The sequence below is a fragment of the Xenopus laevis genome, chromosome 9_10L (genome assembly GCF_017654675.1).
Source record: "Xenopus laevis strain J_2021 chromosome 9_10L, Xenopus_laevis_v10.1, whole genome shotgun sequence".
Classification (NCBI taxonomy): Eukaryota; Metazoa; Chordata; class Amphibia; order Anura; family Pipidae; genus Xenopus; species Xenopus laevis.
The window spans coordinates 29,689,568-29,711,613 of NC_054387.1; the positions used below are offsets into that span (position 1 = coordinate 29,689,568).

Below are 22,046 nucleotides of genomic sequence, written 5' to 3' on the forward strand. Positions count from 1 at the left end.
ACTTTCCATTATTTATTTTTTACTGTTTTTCCAAAATCTAAGTTTAAAGTTGGTGTCCTCTGGTGTTTGAGTCTGGCAGCTCAGTAATTCAGGTACAGACTCTAAACTGTTACAGTTTTGCAACATTCAGTTGATACATTTCTCAGCAGCATCTCTTGAGTATTAGTAACTATTGTATCAATTCTAACAGCTGCCTGTAATGAAACCCAGAGATTCTGCTCAGCAGGGACAAAGAAAAGTATCAACTAAATGTATCCATTTAGAACAGTTTACAGGGTCAGCGACCCCCCTCCCAGAGATGCTTCAGAAGGTGAAAAATGACACTTCAATATTAGAAAAATGGTCACACATAGAAAATAGAAAGTCATTGGAAAAAGTCATTATTTCTGATGATCTATCTGAAAACAACTAGTTGTTTGAATGTGAACCACCCCTTTAACTTTTAGTAAATTGCAGAGGCTGTGGCGATTTTTTATCTTTCACATAATTACTTGCTATGAATTTCGAAGTTTATTTACTGACATTCACCTTCCCCACCCCTCACAAGGTCGGGCAGGCATATAAATTAGTGCTGTGCGTCCAGCTGGGTCAGGGTTGCCAGGTTTCCAGCCAAATTGGGCTACTAATTTAAAGTCCAGGTGGGTTTTGAAAGTACAAATTAGCCAAGGTACGGATTTGGGCTACTTTTTGGGCCTTTGGCTGGTTTTTACTTTGGAAACCAGCCAAAGTTTTTTCTTGCCCTAATGTGCCAAGCCTGTCTCCCAATGCATGTTGGGTAATGTAGTTTTTGTTTAACAATTTGCCTACTGCCAAGTTTAATGTAAGACTGCAATACCCAGCATGCAATGGGACTGACTTGTGTAGCAGTCGGGAGTTACCAGATTTTGGGCTCTGTAGTCTTGCATTTTCCAGTGACTTTACTCAATTTCAGACAATTTTAGGGGAAATATCTGCAGGCCAACAAAATGTTTAGAGGTTGAATTGTTTTACCAATATTTATTTAAATTGTATATGTATTCGGGCCTCATGGGGGCCCCTATATCTACTGAGCCCCCTCTGTAGTTACTCCCCTGGTGCTTAATGCAAATAGTCATTTAATTTTAGACTTGTTTTTCACTGCACATGTGTTATTTTGGGCTACTTTTGAAGTGCCTCTTGGCTAGTTTTTGCCTGGATTTGTAACAGACTTTGGCTGGTTTTGAAAATTAGACCCTGGAAACTCTGAGCTGGGCTGGTTACACACATGAGTAAGGGCTGTGATCCCCCCCTCACTCTACAGAAATTGAGAGGCACAGTGATCCCCCTTCACCCCACATGAGCATCCAGAACAGTAAAAACACTTCATCCCCCTACAAACATCCAGCGACACAGAGAACTGGCCCAACACAACACCTAGTCTAGAGGTTGCAACCTGCACAGAACCTACATTACAAGTTGGCAACCCCGGGGGTTCAGTTGCAGGTCCGCTGCCTGCCAGTAGAATCTATTAGCGCTATTGCAGGTTTGAACTTACCGCTCACTAATAGGTAATGCGCAGTGGAGCGGTCACATGGTAGGATCACTTGATCGTGACGTCACGGAGGTCCTTTCAGAGGATTGGAAATAGCCGCTGCCCATGTGGAACTAGCAATGAAGCTACTGCCGGTGGAGATACATGGGATTGGGAGGTAATGTCGGGTACAGGAATCAAGGCTGTCTGTGCCCTTTACCCTGCTAGCCAGATCTGTTTTGCCCTGAGTACTAGTCAAACTGTGCTGCTGCCATTATATGAGTGCGTGTGATACTCGCTAGTCGCTACCTTATCTCATGTCTCTATAGATCAGGCCAAGGTGTGCCTTCTGTGCCTACATCATTTTATACTATCATTATCCCTCATCGCGGCACCCACTCTCCTGGCTGTATCCTGTGACACCCAGTCCCCGGGCTGTGTCCCATGGCACCCAGTCCCCAGGGTTTATCCTGTGGCACCCAGTCCCCAGGCTGATTGTATCCCGTGGCACCCATTCCCCAGGCTGTATCCCGTGGCACCCAGTCATTAGGCTGCCTGTGTCCCGCGGCACCGAGTTCCTAGGCTGCTTGTATCCTGTGGCACCCAGTCTGTATCCTGTGACACCCATTCCCCAGTGTGTATCCTTTGACACCCAGTTCCCAGGCTGTATCCCATGGCACCCCAGACAACCTAGATTTAGCAACACAGCATTTGCCAGGTGGTACCTTGCCAGGCACATACCATTCTTTATAGTAGACAGCATCTCAGTGAGGCATTCCTTTATTTCACTATATATATATACTGGATGTTTTCCATTAGCTGCAGCAGCAGCAGCACCAAGCTGCAGGGCATGGATTTCTGGAAAAACACCCTGCGGAGTGCTCGCTATGTTCTGGCCCCTATGGTGGATCAGAGTGAGCTTGCATGGAGGCTGCTGAGTCGGCGACACGGAGTCCAGCTGTGCTATACACCCATGCTGCATGCTCAGGTGTTTGTCCGTGATGCCAACTACCGCAAGGAAAACCTTTACTGCGAGAGGTGCTCAGAGGATCGGCCTCTTATTGTTCAGGTATGTTGCTAGTGAAATTATAATATACAATAGGTAATTATGTTTGTTCTGTTTCTAATGTCCCTGATCTAATGTGTGTGAACCCCACCTCCCAGTCTTTGATACATAAAAGGCAATACAGGATTGTTGAGTACTGACACTCTTCAGTCTAGAGTGACCCCTTACCATACTGCAGATAGACTGTTATCTACAGCTTCTCTACTATGCTAAAAAAAAATCCATTCTAATGCATTGGAAGTCCCTGGACCCCCCTTCGCTACAATATTGGCAAAAGTTGGTAAATGACGCTTTTTCAAGTCAGAAACTGACGTACCTAGCCAGAGGATGACCAGAGAAATTTTAAGTAAACTTAGGAGAAGCCGCACACCACCCACTCCCAAAGGTTCTTATCCTGGTGCCCAGTGATAGAGGAATCGGCTGCCTCACAACAAGGGTAAGAAGAATTTCACCGGCACACAGGAGTTGCAGTAGCAGGGCAAGCCCTTGCAATTTTATTATGCAGTAGTGCAACGTTTCGGGGTCACGCCCCTTTGTCAAGCATGACAAAGGGGCGTGACCCCGAAACGTTGCAGTACTGACACTGACAGTACTGACGGTGAAATTCTTCTTACCAGAGAAATTTTAAGACATATGGGGTACCTGGTTTGACTCAAACAAAAACTTTGACTGCTTGTTAAAAATATTTAAAAATATGTTTGTTTTTTTTAGTTTTTAATTCTTAGGATGTTGCCTGCAAGACTGTCCATAATATAATGTCTTGCAGTTTAATCTACTTAAATGCCTGTTTAACATATTTTCCCCTTTTTCTTTTTAGTTTTGTGCAAATGACCCAGAAGTGTTTGTTCAAGCAGCATTACTGGCTCAGGATTATTGTGATGCCATTGACTTGAATTTGGGCTGCCCTCAAATGATTGCCAAAAGAGGTGAGGTTGCATCACATTTACAGTTTTTACTTTAATGCTTTTTTTCTGGAACAAAACTAAATCTGTTTCCCTTCTTAGGTCATTATGGGGCTTTTCTACAGGATGAATGGGACCTTCTGGAAAAGATGAGTAAGTGTTGCTGTGAACCTATTTCTTTATATGGAAAAGTCATTAAAGGGATACTGTCATGAGAAAAAAAATTTTTTTCAAAATGAATCAGTTAATAGTGCTGCTCCAGCAGAATTCTGCACTGAAATCCATTTCTCAAAAGAGCAAACAGATTTTTTTATATTTAATTTTGAAATCTGACATGGGGCTAGACATTTTGTCAGTTTCCCAGCTGCCCCTGGTCGTGTGACTTGTGCCTGCACTTTAGGAGAGAAATGCTTTCTGGCAGGCTGCTGGTTTTCCTTCTCAGTGTAACTGAATGTGTCTCAGTGGGACATGGGTTTTTGCTATTGAGTGTTGTTCTTAGATCTACCAGGCAGCTGTTATCTTGTGTTAGGGAGCTGTAATCTGGTTACCTTCCCATTGTTCTTTTGTTTGGCTGCTGGGGGGGAATAGGGAGTGGGGTGATATCACTCCAACTTGCAGTACAGCAGTAAAGAGTGATTGAAGTTTATCAGAGCACAAGTCACATGACTTGGGGCAGCTGGGAAATTGACAATATGTCTAGCCCCATGTCAGATTTCAAAATTGAATAAAAAAAAATCTGTTTGCTCTTTTGAGAAATGGATTTCAGTGCAGAATTCTGCTGGAGCAGCACTATTAACTGATTCATTTTGAAAAAATTTTTTTTTCCCATGACAGTATCCCTTTAAGGTCTTAAGTCATTCTGAGTCAGTTTAACTTTGTGGTTAGTGCTGCGTCTTGCATGTTCCTCTCTTATCTGCATAATTTATTCTTCACCAATGCTGCCATTAAAAACCCATTTTTAATATTCTTGGTTTCCTGTTACATAACGAGCAACACTAAATATTCATTTTCAGGGCTTCTTATGGTTGTGCTACCTGTACCTATTGATGGCTTCCCTGCCCTTAAACTGCAAAAAACACCCTAGACTAAAGGTGGCCATAGACCGATCTTTCACTGATATGCCACTAACGGGCATGGCTATATCGGGGGTAATCTGAACATTCGGCCCTATGGCCGAACGATCGAATTACCATGAGAGTGGAATTGGGCTCTGGCGGGACGGTCGGGACAAAATCAAACCTGTCCGATTGACTAAACGACCGTTCTCCGCCGGACAAAATGTGGGGACTCCACACACGGTCCGAAAATCGTACGAATCCTCAATTCGTACCATAGGATCTTTGCGTCTATGGCCACCTTAAGTATCTTTTGGCGAAAATGGTTTTGAATGTAATAGGGTAAGCTTCTGTGTGTCAGGGATGGATGTAATGATAAACAATGTTTGTAAAATTTAAATATGTGGGTACTATATAATTAAAGGAAAGGCAATAAATACGTTTTGATTCCCAGTTCAGCTGGCTCACCAAAAACTTTCAGTTCCGGTCACCTGCAAAATCCGGGTGTTCCCAGAAATGGAAAAAACTGTGCAATATGCCAAAATGTTGGAGAAGGCTGGCTGTCAGGTGGGTGGCCCATGTTCTTTTTCTGCTGTGATACTGTCTTTTCTTATAACAATTTATGTGCAAATGGCTGTTGCTTTTATCTCACAGGGTATATTTTCTCCTTCAGCTGCTCACTGTTCATGGCCGCACAAAAGAGCAGAAAGGTTCACTTACCGGTATTGCTTCCTGGGAACACATCAAGGCTGTAAGGTGAGGCTGTATGGTCCAGCTTTTGTACCACAAAACGTTAACCTTATATATGCCCCAGCTGTTCTCTTATGTTTGTTGTATTTATTGCTTTAATTCTCAGGAATGCTGTGAACATACCTGTTTTTGCAAATGGAAACATTCAGTACCTTAATGATGTGGAAAGATGCATGCGGGAGACAGCAGTGCAGGGTGTAATGAGTGCAGGTTTGTCCCAGTTTTTACTATATGTTGCACTACCTCTTTTCTTTTCATGTGGTATGAAGTGAGCCTGCATACAGAGTATAATGCATTAAAGGGAAGAAAACAGGAAAGGGGTCATCTGCCGTGAAACAGCATTTCTTTTTAAAGAGGTTCATTATCCGTATAAACTCTCCTGAACCAGAGGGTCCAGTTTCAATTCATTCTTTTTCCTGCTTTCTCCCAGTATTACACTATTGATTCTTGTACTTCCAGAGGGAAACCTACACAATCCAGCTTTGTTTGAAGGGAGGAATCCTGTAGTTTGGGAGATGACAGAGGAATATTTAGATTTAGTACAGCAGTTTCCCTGTTCCTTATCATTTGTTCGTGCACACCTCTTCAAGCTCTGGCATCACACGTAAGTACCAAAACTGTAGAGAAATGCTTATGTTCTGTACACTGAAGCAGTTCAGTTTTGGACAATGGAGGTCATTCGTGACCTTGTTTTACCTTGTTTGTGAGTTCCTTAACCTAACATTTTTCCAGCTGCTGATGCTGTGAGCCTCTGACTGATTTCACCTCCTCTGACTGGCTCATTCTGGCATAAGTGGAGGAAGCACACTAATAAGTTTTGAAAAATATCATAAAAAATAAAAGTCGTTTGTAAAATTAAGTGTTATGAATCAGCAACATCTCTCCTTTAAATTTTATTTAAAGTTCTGGAGTGTGACGCAGATTTCCTGACGAATATGCTAAATAGTGAGACCTTGGCAAGTTTTTTTCTAAGGCAGACACTGTACAAGACATTAAAGGAATGGCTCTCCAGTGGTTCACTTCTACTTCATATTTAAATCTTTCAGAGCAGGCTTTAATGAGCCGCACCATGTATTCGTTTCCAACTGATATTTTCAGATCATATTTCAACAGATCCATTCCAAGGGAGGATGTGCACCTGTAATTAAGCTTCTTCTGAATGAGTTTAAAGTTTGTGTCTGTGGTGGGTACAGGCATAAAACAGAATAGACGTGACTGATCTCAGTAGCATGTAATGTCAAGGGGAGACTCATAGGAAAAGAAGTGATTTTTGAATATGTTGGTGTTTCATTAAAGAGAGCTAAAGCCAAAAATCAAAGCTTCTTCTTTCCAAACTGTATTTTTCTAGCTTGTGGGGACATTGCCAGGTTCAGATGGACATATGACCACATGGCAGGGTCAGACCATAGAAGTCTATGAAGAGGCAAAACAGTCAAAGGTTTTGCCAGCTTTTCTTGATCAGCTTTGTTGCTTTTCTCTTAAAGCAGAATTATATCAAGGACATTTCTCAGTAGAACTTTTGTTTACTGGGTCCAAAGATGCAATGCTACATGGGCTAAAGGAAGGGCAATTATGTCACTTACTTGAACAGGTTTTGGACTTTTAGGTTTTATATGTCTATGGCAGGTTCCAATAGAGTGTCAGGACAGCAAAAGCCTCTTAAAGCAAAATGGCTTTTATTTTAGCTAGCAGCAACAGGTTGGAAAACAAAGGCCGTTTTATTCCATAAACAGATCAACAAAAATAGTTTTCAGCAGCTAGAACAGTTCAGTCAAAAATCTTGAGAGACTGATCAGCCTGGTTTTTAAGGGCTACTGATAAGCCACCTTCCAAATAGTTATATAGTTTAATCGGGTTGAAAAAAGACAAAGTCCATCAAGTTCAACCCCTCCAAATGAAAACCCAGCATCCATACACACAGCCTCCCTACTCTCAGATAAATTATACATACCCATTTCTAAAACCCAGCATCCATACACACACCCCTCCCTACTCTCAGATAAATTATACATACCCATATCTATACTAACTATAGAGTTTAGTATCACAATATCTTTTGATATTCGGTCTATCCAAAAAATCATCCAAGCCATTCTTAAAGGCATTAACAAAATCAGCCATCGCAACATCACCTTGCAGTGCATTCCACAACCTCACTGTAAAGAACCACCTACGTTGCTTCAAATGAAAGTTCTTTTCTTCTAGTCTGGGTGGTCTCTAGTACGGAGATCCTCTTAATGGGTAAAAAGGTCCCCTGTTCATTTGTCTATAATGTCCTCTAATGTACTTGTAAAGTGTAATCATTTAATCACTTAGGGGAGGTTGTTGTAAGTAATGTATCAGTGTTTGCAGATGACGCTAAATTATCCAGCCCAATTAATTCCATCCAGGATGTGGCATCCTTGCAACAGGATCTTGACAAACTGGTAATCTGGGCAGCTAAGTGGCAAATGAGATTCAATGTTGATAAATGTAGAGTCATGCACCTGGGATGTAAAAATATCCAAGCCACTTATACCTTTAATGGGACTGCACTAGGCAAATCCATTATGGAAAAGGACCTTGGAGTCCTTGTAGATGATAAACTTGGCTGTAGCAAGCGATGCCAGTCAGCAGTATCAAGGGCAAATAAGGTCTTGAGCTGTATTAAAAGGGGCATAGAGTCAAGGGAGGAGGGGGTCATTCTTCCACTGTATTGAGCACTTGTAAGGCCCCATCTAGAATATGCCGTACAGTTTTGGTCTTCATCACTCAAACAGGACATTATTGTATTAGAGAGGGTATAGAAGGGGAACTAAGCTGGTAAAAGGTATTGAAAATCTTAGCTATGAGGAAAGACTGGCCAAATTGGGGAGGTTCACGCTGGTGAAGAGGCGCTTAAGGGGTGATATGATAACTATGTATAAATATATAAGGGGATCATATAATAATCTCTCTAATGCTTTATTTACCAGTAGGTCCTTCCAGCTGACACGAGGTCATCCATTCCGATTAGAAGAAAAGAGGTTCCGCCTAAAATGTTTTTTACAGTGAGAGCTGTGAAGATGTGGAATTGTCTCCCTGAATCAGTTGTACAGGCTGATACATTAGATAGCTTTAAGAAGGGGTTGGATAGCTTTTTAGCAAGTGAGGGAATACAGGGTTATGGGAAATAGCTCATAGTACAAATTGATCCAGGGACTAGTCCGATTGCCATTTTGGAGTCAGGAAGGAATTTTTCCCCCTCTGAGGTAAATTGGAGAGGCTTCAGATGGGTTTTTTGCCTTCCTCTGGATCAACTGGCAGATGGTAGTTAATAAAAAAAAAAAAAGGTTGAACTCGATGGACATGTGTCTTTTTTCAACCTTACTTACTATGTTACTATGTCCCCTCGCCTTTTTTCCATAGAAAACAACCCCAACCTTGACAGTCTATCCTCATAATTTGTCTTCCATCCCTCTAACCAGTTTAGTTGCACGTCTCTGCACTCTTTCCAGCTCATTTATATCCCTCTTAAGGACTGGAGTCCAAAACTGCACTGCATACTTCAGATGAGCCCTTACCAGGGATCTATAAAGAGGCATAATTATGTTTTCATCTCTTGAGTTAATGCCCTTTTTTATGCAAGACAGACCATTATTTGCTTTAGTAGCCACAGAATGACACTGCTCAGAATTAGACAACTTGTTATCTACAAAAAACCCAAGATCCTTCTCATTTAAGGAAACTTCCAACACACTGCCATTTAGTGTATAACTTGCATTTATAATATTTTTGCCAAAGTGCATAACCATGCATTTATCAACATTGAACCTCATTTTCCAGTTTGCTGCCCAGTGTCCCAATTCTGCAAAGTGGCAGAATGCCTGCATGGAACCTATAGTTTTATCTAATTTATTTTAAAATAGTATACCATAAGTAATGTCTTTTTCCAACTGCTTTTTAAGTGCCTTTAATGTTTGTTAACCCTCACGTAAGGCATTAGTAAGCAAGACCTGCAGGCAGTCCAGACTTGTCTGGAAGAATTGATTCTATCGAACCTGGTCCTAGCCCTGATTATCTGAATTTGGCTTTCTTAACTTTTTGAAGATTGCAGGTTCATCAGGAGCTTCGTGAAGAACTAGCAAAGGCTAAAACATTCGGAAGCGTCATGGCAGTCAACCGGGAATTAAAGCAGAGGTGCCAGGTAACATCTTACCCTAGGGATTTGGAGCTTTTCAGCCCTGCAGGTGGTGCAGTAATAAATAACTGAGCTCTGCATCAACTTATTTGCCTGTAGATAATATACAGTGGTGTGAAAAACTATTTGCCCCCTTCCTGATTTCTTATTCTTTTGCATGTTTGTCACACTTAAATGTTTCTGCTCATCAAAAACCGTTAACTGTTAGTCAAAGATAACATAATTGAACACAAAATGCAGTTTTTAAATGAAGGTTTACGTTATTAAGGGAGAAAAAAAACTCCAAATCTACATGGGCCTGTGTGAAAAAGTGATTGCCCCCCTTTGTTAAAAAATAACTTAACTGTGGTTTATCACACCTGAGTTCAATTTCAAAGGTTATAAAGCCATTTCTAAAGCTTTGGGACTCCAGCGAACCACAGTGAGAGCCATTATCCACAAATGGGAAAAACATGGAACAGTGGTGAACCTTCCCAGGAGTGGCCGGCCGACCAAAATTACCCCAAGAGCGCAAAGACAACTCATCCGAGAGGCCACAAAAGACCCCAGGACAACATCTAAAGAACTGCAGGCCTCACTTACCTCAATTAATGTCAGTGTTCACGACTCCACCATAAGAAAGAGACTGGGCAAAAACGGCCTGCATGGCAGATTTCCAAGGCGCAAACCATTTTTAAGCAAAAAGAACATTAAGGCTCATCTCAATTTTGCTAAAAAACATCTCAATGATTGCCAAGACTTTTGGGAAAATACCTTGTGGACCGACAAGACAAAAGTTGAACTTTTTGGAAGGTGGGCGTCCCGTTACATCTGGCGTAAAAGTAACACAGCATTTCAGAAAAAGAACATCATACCAACAGTAAAATATGGTGGTGGTAGTGTGATGGTCTGGGGTTGTTTTGCTGCTTCAGGACCTGGAAGACTTGCTGTGATAGATGGAACCATGAATTCTACTGTCTACCAAAAAATCCTGAAGGAGAATGTCCGGCCATCTGTTCGTCAACTCAAGCTGAAGCGATCTTGGGTGCTGCAGCAGGACAATGACCCAAAACACACCAGCAAATCCACCTCTGAATGGCTGAAGAAAAACAAAATGAAGACTTTGGAGTGGCCTAGTCAAAGTCCTGACCTGAATCCTATTGAGATGTTGTGGCATGACCTTAAAAAGGCGGTTCATGCTAGCAAACCCTCAAATAAAGCTGAATTACAACAATTCTGCAAAGATGAGTGGGCCAAAATTCCTCCAGAGCGCTGTAAAAGACTCGTTGCAAGTTATCGCAAACGCTTGATTGCCGTTATTGCTGCTAAGGGTGGCCCAACCAGTTATTAGGTTAGGTTCAGGGGGCAACTACTTTTTCACACAGGTTTGGATTTCTTTTCTCCCTAAATAATAAAAACCCTCATTTAAAAACTGCATTTTGTGTTTACTTGTGTTATCTTTGACTAATAGTTAAATGTGTTTGATGATCAGAAACATTTTGTGTGACAAACATGCAAAAGAATAAGAAATCAGGAAGGGGCCATTAGTTTTTCACACCACTGTAAATACATGCAATGTCCTTGTGTTTATTGTTGTAGGAAGAAGCACGTAATCAAAAGGTTGGAGAGGTGGCTGCTGGTGATTTGCCATTACCACATTGGATCTGCCAGCCTTATGTTCGTCCATTGTAAGCTAACATTCACTTATCTAATTTTCTTTATGGGTATAAAAAGTTTCTTTTCCATTTAAATTGTAGTTCAGAATTTATTGCAAGTCCTTTGTAATTTAGGTTAAAAAAAGACAAAGTCCATCCAGTTACTTTTGTTAAAATGTATCCAGTTAATCCAGAGGAAGGAAAAAACTCCATCTTGAACCAGCTTGTATGTTGTATAAATGGGATTTCTTGGTCCTCCCTGTGATTTATGATTTTTCCATCCCCATTGTTCCCTCATCAAACCTATCTTCCATAGAATGTCTTACAGTTTCCTCATCTAGTTTAAAGGGGTGGTTCACCTTCAAATTAAAGTTAGTCAATTAATTCATGGGGATATATTATTCATTTTACTAATATTTATTAATTAGCAAAAATGTATTATTACATAGTTAACTAACCTGAACAACGCAACTCCACCGCACTAAAATCTTCTCAGATTGTCTCTTTCAGAAGGATTCGCTAACACCACTCCATAGTCCTCTCCCCTCCCTTCAGTGAAATTTATTCATTGGCTACTGTGGGCTATAGCTGCTTTAAACGCTTTAAACACAGACTTTGTAAGGTCTTCTGTCACAAATGGGGGACAGAGGTAGAGCAAGGGGAAGCGAGGGGAAGTCAAAGCATTTTTATGAGCCAAACTGCTTGAAATGATCTGATAAGGAACGATCTGGACAGGGTGCTGTGTTCTGCCACAAATGCTGGGGGGAGTGAGTACATTCAAATGAGTTATTTAATACAACTGCTTTCCTGCACAAATAATGTCTTCTGTTACTCGATGGGGGAACGTGCTGCTTAGACAAGCAGGACAAATTAACTCACATCTCTGCACTAGGCAGGGTAAAGTGTTTTATTATATTCAATCAGAAACAACATGTATAGCCAATTAAACAGTTTCTTCTGCTAGCCAATCAGAGGCTAGTAAGGGAAAATCTAAAAGTGGCCATACACAGGGAGATCTGCTTGTTTGGCGATGACGCCACATTGAGGTGGGTGATATCGGCCTGATCCGATCGTGGGCCTATCAGAATGGAGGCAATACGGGCACCTGGGCCAATAAGCTGCCGTCTCGGTCTGTCGCAGCTTTTATCGGTTCATGTATGTGGGCCTTTAGTATCTGACGCTCCCACATGACTCATACTGCCAAATTATCGCTCTGTTCCTGTGAAAACTTTCTCCTAAGCCTATGTGAGAACTGCAGCTTTTTGGGTGTGTTTAAAACTGTACAGATGGCAAAATATGTACACAATTATTGCGAAAAATAGCTATAATCTTTTGTTTTTTGGGTAGCAAAATATCTAAAAAAAAAAATAAACTAAATAATGCAATACCCAGTTAGATTGTCCTAAAAAGAGAAGCAAAATCTGAAAAGTAATGTCCTGAATTGTTTAAAAATCCATTAAATAGATCATCGTCATTTGCGTGACTATCAGTGTCTAGTCATAATTGTATACACAACTTGCTGCTTGAAATGTGACCCTCTAGACCAAAAGACCCCAGTAAAGAGGACAGTGGAATTCGAGGAAAGCGGGCACTCGAGGAGGAGGAAGACAAAAATACAGCACTTCTTTCGAAAAACAAGCAGAAGAAGAAGCTGCGCAATCCAAACAAAAGCTTTGACTCATCCATAAAACGTAAGTAGTCGGAATTAAAGGGGCATGAGACACTTATATACACTCTTTTTCATCATAAACTGAACTAGAACATATGCCAAAATGCATTCCGCTGTTTATTTTAATAAAACAAATGCATATTTCTTGGTTATTTTTATGATAAAGCACTTATGGAGCATTTTTTTGCTTTCACACATGCCATAATTGCCTTACATTTAATTAGCTGATTTAGTTCTAGGGATGCAACATGCCCCAATTGCTTTTTTCATTTTGTTCCTATGTTTAAAAGTTTGTGCACCCTAGTAAGCTGCTAGACTAACTGGATATTGAACTAAAGCCTGTGTTTGCTTGAGTGAATGCAAGGCTGTGATTGACTATACCCCTCCTACTGTGCTTCTTGCAGGGACCGTTGGGACACGCACATACCTTATTTGAAACAATGACAGGGACCATATCAAATCTACAGGGAGCTCCAATAAAGGGGCCTTTTTTGAAGATAAATATTAATTAGCCCAAAGAAAAACCAGCACCATAAATTATTAAGATTGGAGGTGGTTTTAGTTATACTATATGTCTCTTTTAAGTCAGGAGACTGTAAGAGCCATTCCAAAAGCTTTTCTTTCAGTAGCACCTAGTGGCAGAAATGAAAATGGGGAGCTACTCATGGCACCTTCAGAGGCACAGATCTTCACTGCTTAAAGGCTGCATTTTCCTTCTGCTAACACTTGTATCACTTCTGGATCAAGTATCTGTTCAGGGATGGCTGCTCTTTTTATTTACCTGTTGGGCGGGGGGAGGTTACGTTAATATGATTGTGCATACTAACTGGTAACTTTCTGTGTTTCTGTTTCTTTCTTTATCTTCCAGCTAAATATGCAAAATGTGAACAGTGTGGAAACCCAAAGGTGAGGGGGTGTTACTATTCAAAGAATTGAAATATGGCACATACCAAGAGAAGTTTTTTGCACACACCTTTTTTTCTTATTCCAAAACGGCTTTATTCGTTTTCAACACTTTTTAAACACATTTCACACAGTTTAATACATAAACACACAAGGGTTACAATAGCAGGGAGGTACTTTTTGTGTAAACCTTCCCATTTGGTTTTCACCTAAGATGTTTTAGGTTGAGTCCCTCCTTATGGTCCCCATACTTTCTGATATTTACCTAGGCTTCCTCTATTCTCAGAGTTGAGTTTGTACTGCACTAGCCATTTCCATTTTTTCACTGACGCCCTTTTTCTGCCCTATTGTATAAGTATTGTTTTTTGGCATAGAAGAGCAGTATCTTAATTGACATATGGGTTGTTTTATTTACATCAGGTAGTTCCTCTATGCCATCTAGCAGAACCTGCTTTAATATCTGTTTATTGGTGGCAGTACTTAGTAATGTGGTGACATTTCCACCACATGTGGATCCAACACACAGGGGATCGATTGCACCTGTAGCATGTATCTTTTTCTTTGCTCCCGGCTGAGTGAGATTTTTGTGGTGTAATGTATACCCTGTGGTGTAATATTATACCCTGTGCAAGCACTTTGGATGAGCTTATCTCTACCAGACACCAAATGGGTATATGGGACATAAGTAGTTTCCTCCCAGTCCTCCGCCATTAAGCTGGGTATGTCTGTATACCATTTCACACATAGTCCTGAGAGTCTTGGGAGAGTATGAGGCACACACACCGTTTAGTGTAGCTGTATGATAAACAGACTTGCCAGTGAGACATCTATATCTCTAAACAGATAAACTGAGCCTTGTTATATGCACACTACTGTCCGAGATGCACATCACCAGCTTCGGCAAGTGAGCACTTAACAGCTTGTGTTTGTAATCACAACTTCACTCATATATCCATTCTTTCTTATTCTCAAGGGCAATAAGTGTGTGTTTTATCTGTGCCGTAGCTGCTGCAAGAAGAAAGCATACAGGGAGTTAGCTGACTGTGCAGGTGAGTGCCCTTTCTCATATGAATAGTAAAGCAATCTACATATCAAATTGGTCGTGATGGATTATTTATTTTGAGCTAGATTGGGAAGAAAGGAGGTGTAGGGGGTCACCATATTCTTTTGATTCAGTTGGCCTTATGTTGTAGTTTAAGTAAGATTAAAGGAGACATATTGTGTCAAAAACAAGAAGAGTGCCAGTACATTATACTCGTTTTTTAAATAGAGAAGGAATGTACTGAGAAAAGTAGTGTTCCAGGCTGATTTATTCAAAAATTCCTTAAAAAACCCTACTAGTCCCACCCATCTTTTCCACTTCCTGCTGCCTCCTTTCCCAGGCTGCACTGGGTAGCTGGTGGCACTAGGCAAGCTGAATTGTAGTATAAAAACCAATTGGCTAACCTGATAGGGAACTGAAGCCTGGCCTTTCTTGTGTTGCTGCAGAGCTGTGCTTGGCTATCCCCCCTCCTACTCTGTTTCTGGCTGGTACCATTAGGACACACCCTGACCTCATTTGAAACACGGACCGTAGCAAGTCTATAGGGAGCTCCAAAAAAGGGGATATTTTTAAAGATATTAATTTTTATCCCAAAGTGAAACCAGCACCATACATCATTCATTATTGCCTACAAGATTTAGAGGGGGTTTCACTTATTCCTTTAACCATACAAAGCCTTTCCAAGGGTCCAGTTAGAAATATGTTTTCCTTCATTTGCATAGACTCCTCAGTGAAATGAATTGATGCTGAAAAAGGGAAAATACTGTGCCTTTAGGAACGAGGCTTGTTCAATTTCCCAAGCCCATACATATTTAAGCTTCCTTAAAGGGGGTCTTTTTATACCATTTATCATGCCATGCAGTAATTATTTTTTTTAGGGTATTTAAGGCAAATACAACGTCATTTATATAATACAATATGTCATTATTATATTGTGTCATTTTACTAATCTCACCCCAGCCATTACACAATCATTCACCCCTTCAGTCATGTAACCCGCAATCATGTAACCAAACAAATAAAATCTTCATTTGTTTCATTGTGCCATTGTTATTGGGTCATGCGGATCTTATTAACTTGCCTAAATTAAAGTTTATGACCTGAGTTCAGCAGTCTATATGTTTTACTCACTCGAATTCTTTTATTGGCTCCTTCCTGCAGGTCACGGGCTGTTTTTTAAAACCAAATATGAGAAATCCCTTCAGTGCAAAAGTGTCCAGAATGTGGAAGTTCCTGAGACAGAGTCGAAGATCCTTCAGCCACCCCCCAAGATTAAAGCTTAAATACCTTGGACTACCTTTGGCTGCTGCCAGTGGGATGCTTTCCTGCTGCCTACTCAGGGAGATGTTCTGGGTTTACCAATTGTGTCCTGAATTGTGGGGAGGGGACATAATGATACATGGCATGGTACACAACACTTTTGCACTTGACACTTTTAATCGTTTTAAGCGTTAAAGAATTTTTTGACTAGAGGGAAGTGGTTTTTCCTTTTTTTAAACCTGCTGGAACACAAGGAGTGTTGTTGCTCTTTTTATACAAATGGTGTATAGTTTGCGGCCTTGTAAGTGTTGTTTACATACAACAATAACAAGCCAGTGTTCTCAGCTAACTGGATGAAGGGACTAGCGTTTTAATGGAATATTGTCGTATGTTTTAATTGGCTAATGTATCTTTTCAAATAAAGTTTTTGGCTACTTTTCCTGGATTGGCACAGGGAAAATTCAGGTTTCTTTTATTTTACGTTCTGTCTATCTGGCAATGTGTGGCAGTCCTGTTATCTGCCCTGTGCTGTAGATTTATAATATGAACTAGTTGCTTCTCTAACCCTCTTTGCACCATTATCCAACTTTGTAGATAACAAAGGTAATTTTTTGTCATACTTAGGGCAGGGGCACACTGATTGGATCATCTGCTATGTTCAGCCTGCATTTTTGAGTGGATCTCAGAGCGGAAACACATTAGTTTGCATTTTCATTGTGCCTGTCAATCTAGAAACACAAAAGGACTGGATGACCGCAGATTCTCTTTCCTCCGCCCGCATACAAAAACACATGCTAAGGAAAGTGGATGGTCCTCTTCCCCTGCCCTTAGTGGCTGGTGGAAAAGCAAACACTACCCCTTTTCTATCTTGTGTGCATACAGGGGGCAATATTATACCTACATATACAGTATATATTAGTAGGCACAGTATTACCCTTCCTATATTTATGTAGATCTAATTGAGCTGTTTTCTCTAGTTTTTTGCTAATTAAACTCAGGGCTTTATCCTGCACACAGCCAGTGCTAAGGTTTTGATCAAATACCGGATGGGTGATTTTTGTAATGCCTGATAAAATGTGGAGAGCGTAGTTCATTATTTTGTCTGCAGGGAGAAAAAGTGGGCAGAAAAAGTTTGCAATAAAAAAAAAGGTCAGCAATAGAGAAAGGGGGAAAAGTAAATGTTTAAAAATTTGGATTATTTGCTAGTAATGGAGTCTATAGGAAACTGCATTTCTGTAATTCAAAGCTTTCCAGATAATGTTTCCAAATAACGGATCCCGTACCAGTACCATGAAATATACTGAGGCAGAGGATTCTTTTTGTTTGTTGCTGTGCAACGTAGAGAGACTTCGATCAGCTAATCTAGTGCTGGTCAGCCCCATGGAAGAAGAAATGGTCTTCTGTTGTATTGCTAATTGTTCCCTCCACGTCCTCGCAAGCTTTCAGGACGTATGAGCTACTATTTAATACTCTGTATTATATTACTCTGTATTAAAGTATACCTCAAATAAAGCTGTCTGGTTAATATCCTGAGTGAATCTGAATGGTTCAAGTCAGGCCTAGGGGGAACTTCGGGGCCAGGCTCGATTTGAGTAAGTATTTATTTAAATCCAAGAGAGACTTTCGTCACTGGTATCCCGTGGGACCTGTATCCTTTTGTAGCTCACAGTTAAACATTTTCTCAAAATCACCAATTTCAAGTGCTTGCATAGCGTTGTTAGCTAGCAGCAGGCAGTAGAGGCAAACAAGGGAGCCACAGTGAGTGGGCTAAGTATGGGGAATTCCTGTCGAGTTTACTCAATACCTTTGTATGTCCCTCCTCTACCTGTCTGGTAACAGTGCAATGTATGCGCTTGGTGCTTGTAGCTCAGGAAATGATTTGAAATTGTAGATGAGGTTGAAAAAAGGCACAAGTCCATCAAGTTCAACCTTATATATGGTAGTGAACCCTGACTAACTGCTAGCTGATTCAAAGGAAGGTGAAAACCCCCATCTGAAGGATAAATAAACCTTTTGAATGATTCAATATTTTGTTAGGGTATGTCTGCCTGTATATGTAGAATAAACATCTTTATCTGTAATAATAATACAGTACCTTGTACTTGATCCAAACTAAGCTATAATTAACCCTTATTTGAAGCAAAACCAGAATATTGGGTTTATTTAACGTTTACTTGATTTTCTAGTACACTTAAGGTATGAAGATCCAAATTACGGAAATATCCATTATGGAAAACCCCTGGTCCCAAGCATTCTGGACAACAAGGTCCCATTACTAAACCAGTGTTATTGTTTCTTGTTATTTCTTGTTATTGCTCTGATTGATATTTCCAGACATAAAGCAAGTGGAAGTCTATTACCAAGTGAAGAAATCGGATATTTAACCATTTAAAAGATTTTTAAACAGGTGACCATTAAATGCTGCCTGCTGATTGGCTGCTCTTGGTTACTGCACCTGGGCAAATTTAGTGTATTTAGTTATATCACCCCATAGGAGTTTGAGTGAACCTGCAAATCAGTGAAAGCTACACAAGGCCATTTATCTACTTTTCTACACTGTTCAAGCTTTTCCTAAATTAACAAAGAATTTGATTATTTTTACATTCAGATTTTTTAGATATTCCGTTATTTAGTCAATTATAGTATTATCACCCCTAACTGAATATGTGCCACCTTCATAGTCAGTCAGACCTGATACTCAGGCACATTTTTATCAAGACTGGGAAAATTTGCAGCTGGGCATGAACCAATGGCATCCAATAAAATTATTGTTTACATTCAGTGACATAATTACAAAAGAAACAGACCCCACAGCGGCAATGGGGCCCAGAAAGAATATTATAGATAGTTTATTTAAAAGTCAGCAAAAATAAAACACTAGTTACATTTGCGCTGCAAGTCACTTGGCAAGCACTTGTTTTTTTTGCCATTATTTCCCTGCTGCAAACTATTGGGGTGGGACCGGGCCAGCTGATGATTGGGTGGAGTGGAGGGACAGATAAATGCTGAGGGCCATTGACTTAAAGGGCAACTAAAGTCTAAAATAGAATAAGGCTAGAAATGCTGTCTTTTGTATACTAAACATAACATGAACTTACTGCAACACAAGCCTAATAAAATAAATGATTTATGCTTTCAAAGTTGGCCACAGGGGGTCACCATCTTGTAACTTTGTTAAACATCTTTGCAAGACCAAGACTGTGCACATGCTCAGTGTGGTCTGGGCTGCTGCTTAGGGATCATCATAAATTATCAAAACATCACAAGTCAAATAATAACCGATACAGCAAGACTGATTAATAATCAGAATAGGCAGACTGCACTGGGTCCTGTGTTGTCATGTAATCTAATGTGGATTTTATAGTTTTTGTATTGTTTAATACAAACTTTCTCCATCTCTGCAGAACCAGTGGCTGCAGAAAAATAATCTTTCAAATACAAATAGTTTATCTGTTTAAATCTGGCTTCATGATCTTTGTCCCTGTAGCTGGAGTTGGAAACAGTAAAGGGGATGTAAAGGCAAAAATAAAATCCAATACAAATCTCTACACAGTCACCGACTGCTCTACAGGGAAACAAACAAAGCTGATTAAGTTCTGCATGGCTGGGAAGTAAGGCGGGGGCTCCCCCTGCTGTTCATAAGTATGATTATTTCCCTGCAGAGCAGTTAGGGACCATCTGACAATTCCTATCCACAGCTGTAAATGAAGGGAGAATTTCACTGTATACAGTCAGGTTTCTTTTAAAAATGGTACACATTTTTTAATCAAAGAAATGGAGATAGGTTTCTTTTTCATTAAAGAAAGTAAAAATAGGATGTTATTGTTTTGCCTTTACATGCCCTTTAACATGACAGAAAATTTTCAGAGGGGCCTGGCACACATAACTGCTGGCGTTCACAACCCCCAATGCCACCAGAAGCTTCTTTCTTTCTTTCTTTCTTTCTTTGAGAGTGAAAATTTAAAGAAGAAGAGCAGCAGGGTAGGGTAGTGCTGTCCAACTGGCCCCGATGGCCCCCCACATAAAATTCTGCCTGCTGTGACTGCTTCTCTTGTGTAAGCTTTAAAAGGTATCCGCACTGAGATTAACTGCACCTCATAGGGATTGCTGGGGGCACCGGCACTGTATCACTTATGTAGTGGTCCTGTTAGCTGCTCTACTCTGCCTGCACCTGTCCCACTTATGTGTGTGCCTTACTCTGCCTGCCCTAGTTTGCCTGTGGTTTGTTGTGGGGTTTTGATAGCATTTAGAAATAGTTATTAGGGGGTCCTTAAGTTGTTTAATCATGTACTGGGGGGTTGCTGTGTTATTCACAAGGGAAGAGGAGGCATATGGATTTAAAGAGATACTGACATCAGAAAATAACCTTTTTTATATCTATCATAACATTGTCTTTGAATGCTATTTATAATTTTGCCATAAAAGTATTTGCCTAATGCTTTTACATTACCTTTCTTACCCCCATGTTCCTCTATGAGGGGGCTGCCATATTTGTGCTGCAGGAGTCCATTAGCATTAGAAACTCTAACTGACATGACTGAGATGGGACAGTCAGGTTAGCAAAACAGGTTTAGGAACTTCAAGTGACAATTACTCACAAAAGCAGAGCTTTCAGCAAACAACAATCAACATGACCTATAGGTAACTTTTAGGGGCATATTTATCAAGGGTCGAATTTCGAATTGAAAAAACTTCGAAATTCGAATTCAAAAAGATCAACCGAAATTAAGTTGAAGGTTTTTTTTTTTGGTCGAATAGGTCTGTTTTCGATCGAATAGGTCTGGTTCAAATCGTACGAATCGAATTAATAGCGAATTGTAAGTTTTTCCCAAAAAAAACTTAGATTTTTCAAAGTCCAGCAATTAACTCCAAAATGGTTCTAGGAGGTCCCTCATAGGCTAAAACGGCAATTCGGTAGGTTTTAGATGGCAAATGGTCGGTCAAGTTTTTAAAGAGACAGTACATAGTAAATTTCGATATTCTACTTTTTTTCAAATTTGAATCGAGTTTAGACTATTCCCTAGTCGAAGTACAAAAAAAATAGCTCAAAAATCTCATTTTTTTAATCGAAAATTCACCTCGACCTTTGATAAATATGTGTAGATTAATATTTTAAAAATAATTTTTTTAGTGTCAATATTACTTTCAGGGCATGTTTTAATATGACTTTTTTTATAACTTGTTTTGGATGATGGGGTATACCCCTGTAGTGAGAACAAGCCTTTTTCTTTCTTTTTTTTTTGGTGTATCACCATTAATTTATATGGTCTTGTGATAAAATGGGTGTGGTTTAAATTGGTGTGGTTTAAAAACAGGGAGTGGTTAATATTATCTGTCCTCCACCATGTAAAGCAGAAAAATTCCAGCCCTCTGTACCTCAGCAGTTGGACAGCATTGCTATTATATTCCTCTATAATTATGCAATTGCTGTGGGTCATCTGTACCTGGGCGTGGTTTTAATAAAGGCAAGCAGTGGATAGTTCTATACAGGAAAACACATATCACATCTGCATTCAGAATTTATGCATATTCTTTGGCTACAGGAATAGTGATGGGCGAATTTGGGGCTTTTGCGAATTTCCAGCAAAACGGCAAAATGTTTGTGAAACTGTGCCGGCGTCTCGTTTTTTTGGACGCCGTTGACCGTTTTTGGGCGAAATTGCACCGAATAAATTCGCCCATCACTATACAGAAAAGATGGAAATCAATGAACTCACTGACTGGTTACAATGTCATTCTAGCAATAACAAATAGAAATCAGATAGCACTCACCAAGCAAAATGTGCTGAATTTTTATGATTTATTCAGATCTCTGCACAACGTTTCAGGGGATCAACCCCCTTTCTCAATGTCATTCTAAGCTACTTTTTATTATCCAAATCCATAACTTGATATTACTGGGCCCCACAGCAAAATATTTTTTCAGGCCCCCAAAATGATTACAGGTTGACTTGTTTTATCAATATTTATTGAAACTATATGTATGGGGCCTCTATACCTCCTGGGCCCCCCTGCAGCCACAGGCTCTGCTTCTATAGTTACGCTCCTGCTTCTGAGCCACCTCTCCCAGTTAGAACCTTGATCATCATTAGCATACCTTTTGGCCATATAATTGAT

General features: G+C 40.2%; 1 protein-coding gene across 1 annotated transcript; it reads left to right on the forward strand.

Moving 5' to 3' along the window:
* Nucleotides 1–1,552: 1,552 nt before the first annotated feature.
* On the forward strand, nucleotides 1,553–16,380 carry dus1l.L (dihydrouridine synthase 1-like L homeolog). The gene is given in 14 exon segments (NM_001093081.1): nucleotides 1,553–1,667; nucleotides 2,309–2,558; nucleotides 3,373–3,481; nucleotides 3,560–3,610; nucleotides 4,967–5,079; nucleotides 5,186–5,268; nucleotides 5,369–5,472; nucleotides 5,722–5,866; nucleotides 9,331–9,427; nucleotides 11,000–11,088; nucleotides 12,598–12,746; nucleotides 13,593–13,630; nucleotides 14,601–14,676; nucleotides 15,831–16,380. Coding segments are annotated over 13 exon segments (1,395 nt in total). The 5' UTR covers nucleotides 1,553–1,667; nucleotides 2,309–2,339; the 3' UTR covers nucleotides 15,953–16,380.
* The last annotated feature ends 5,666 nt before the right edge of the window (nucleotides 16,381–22,046 follow it).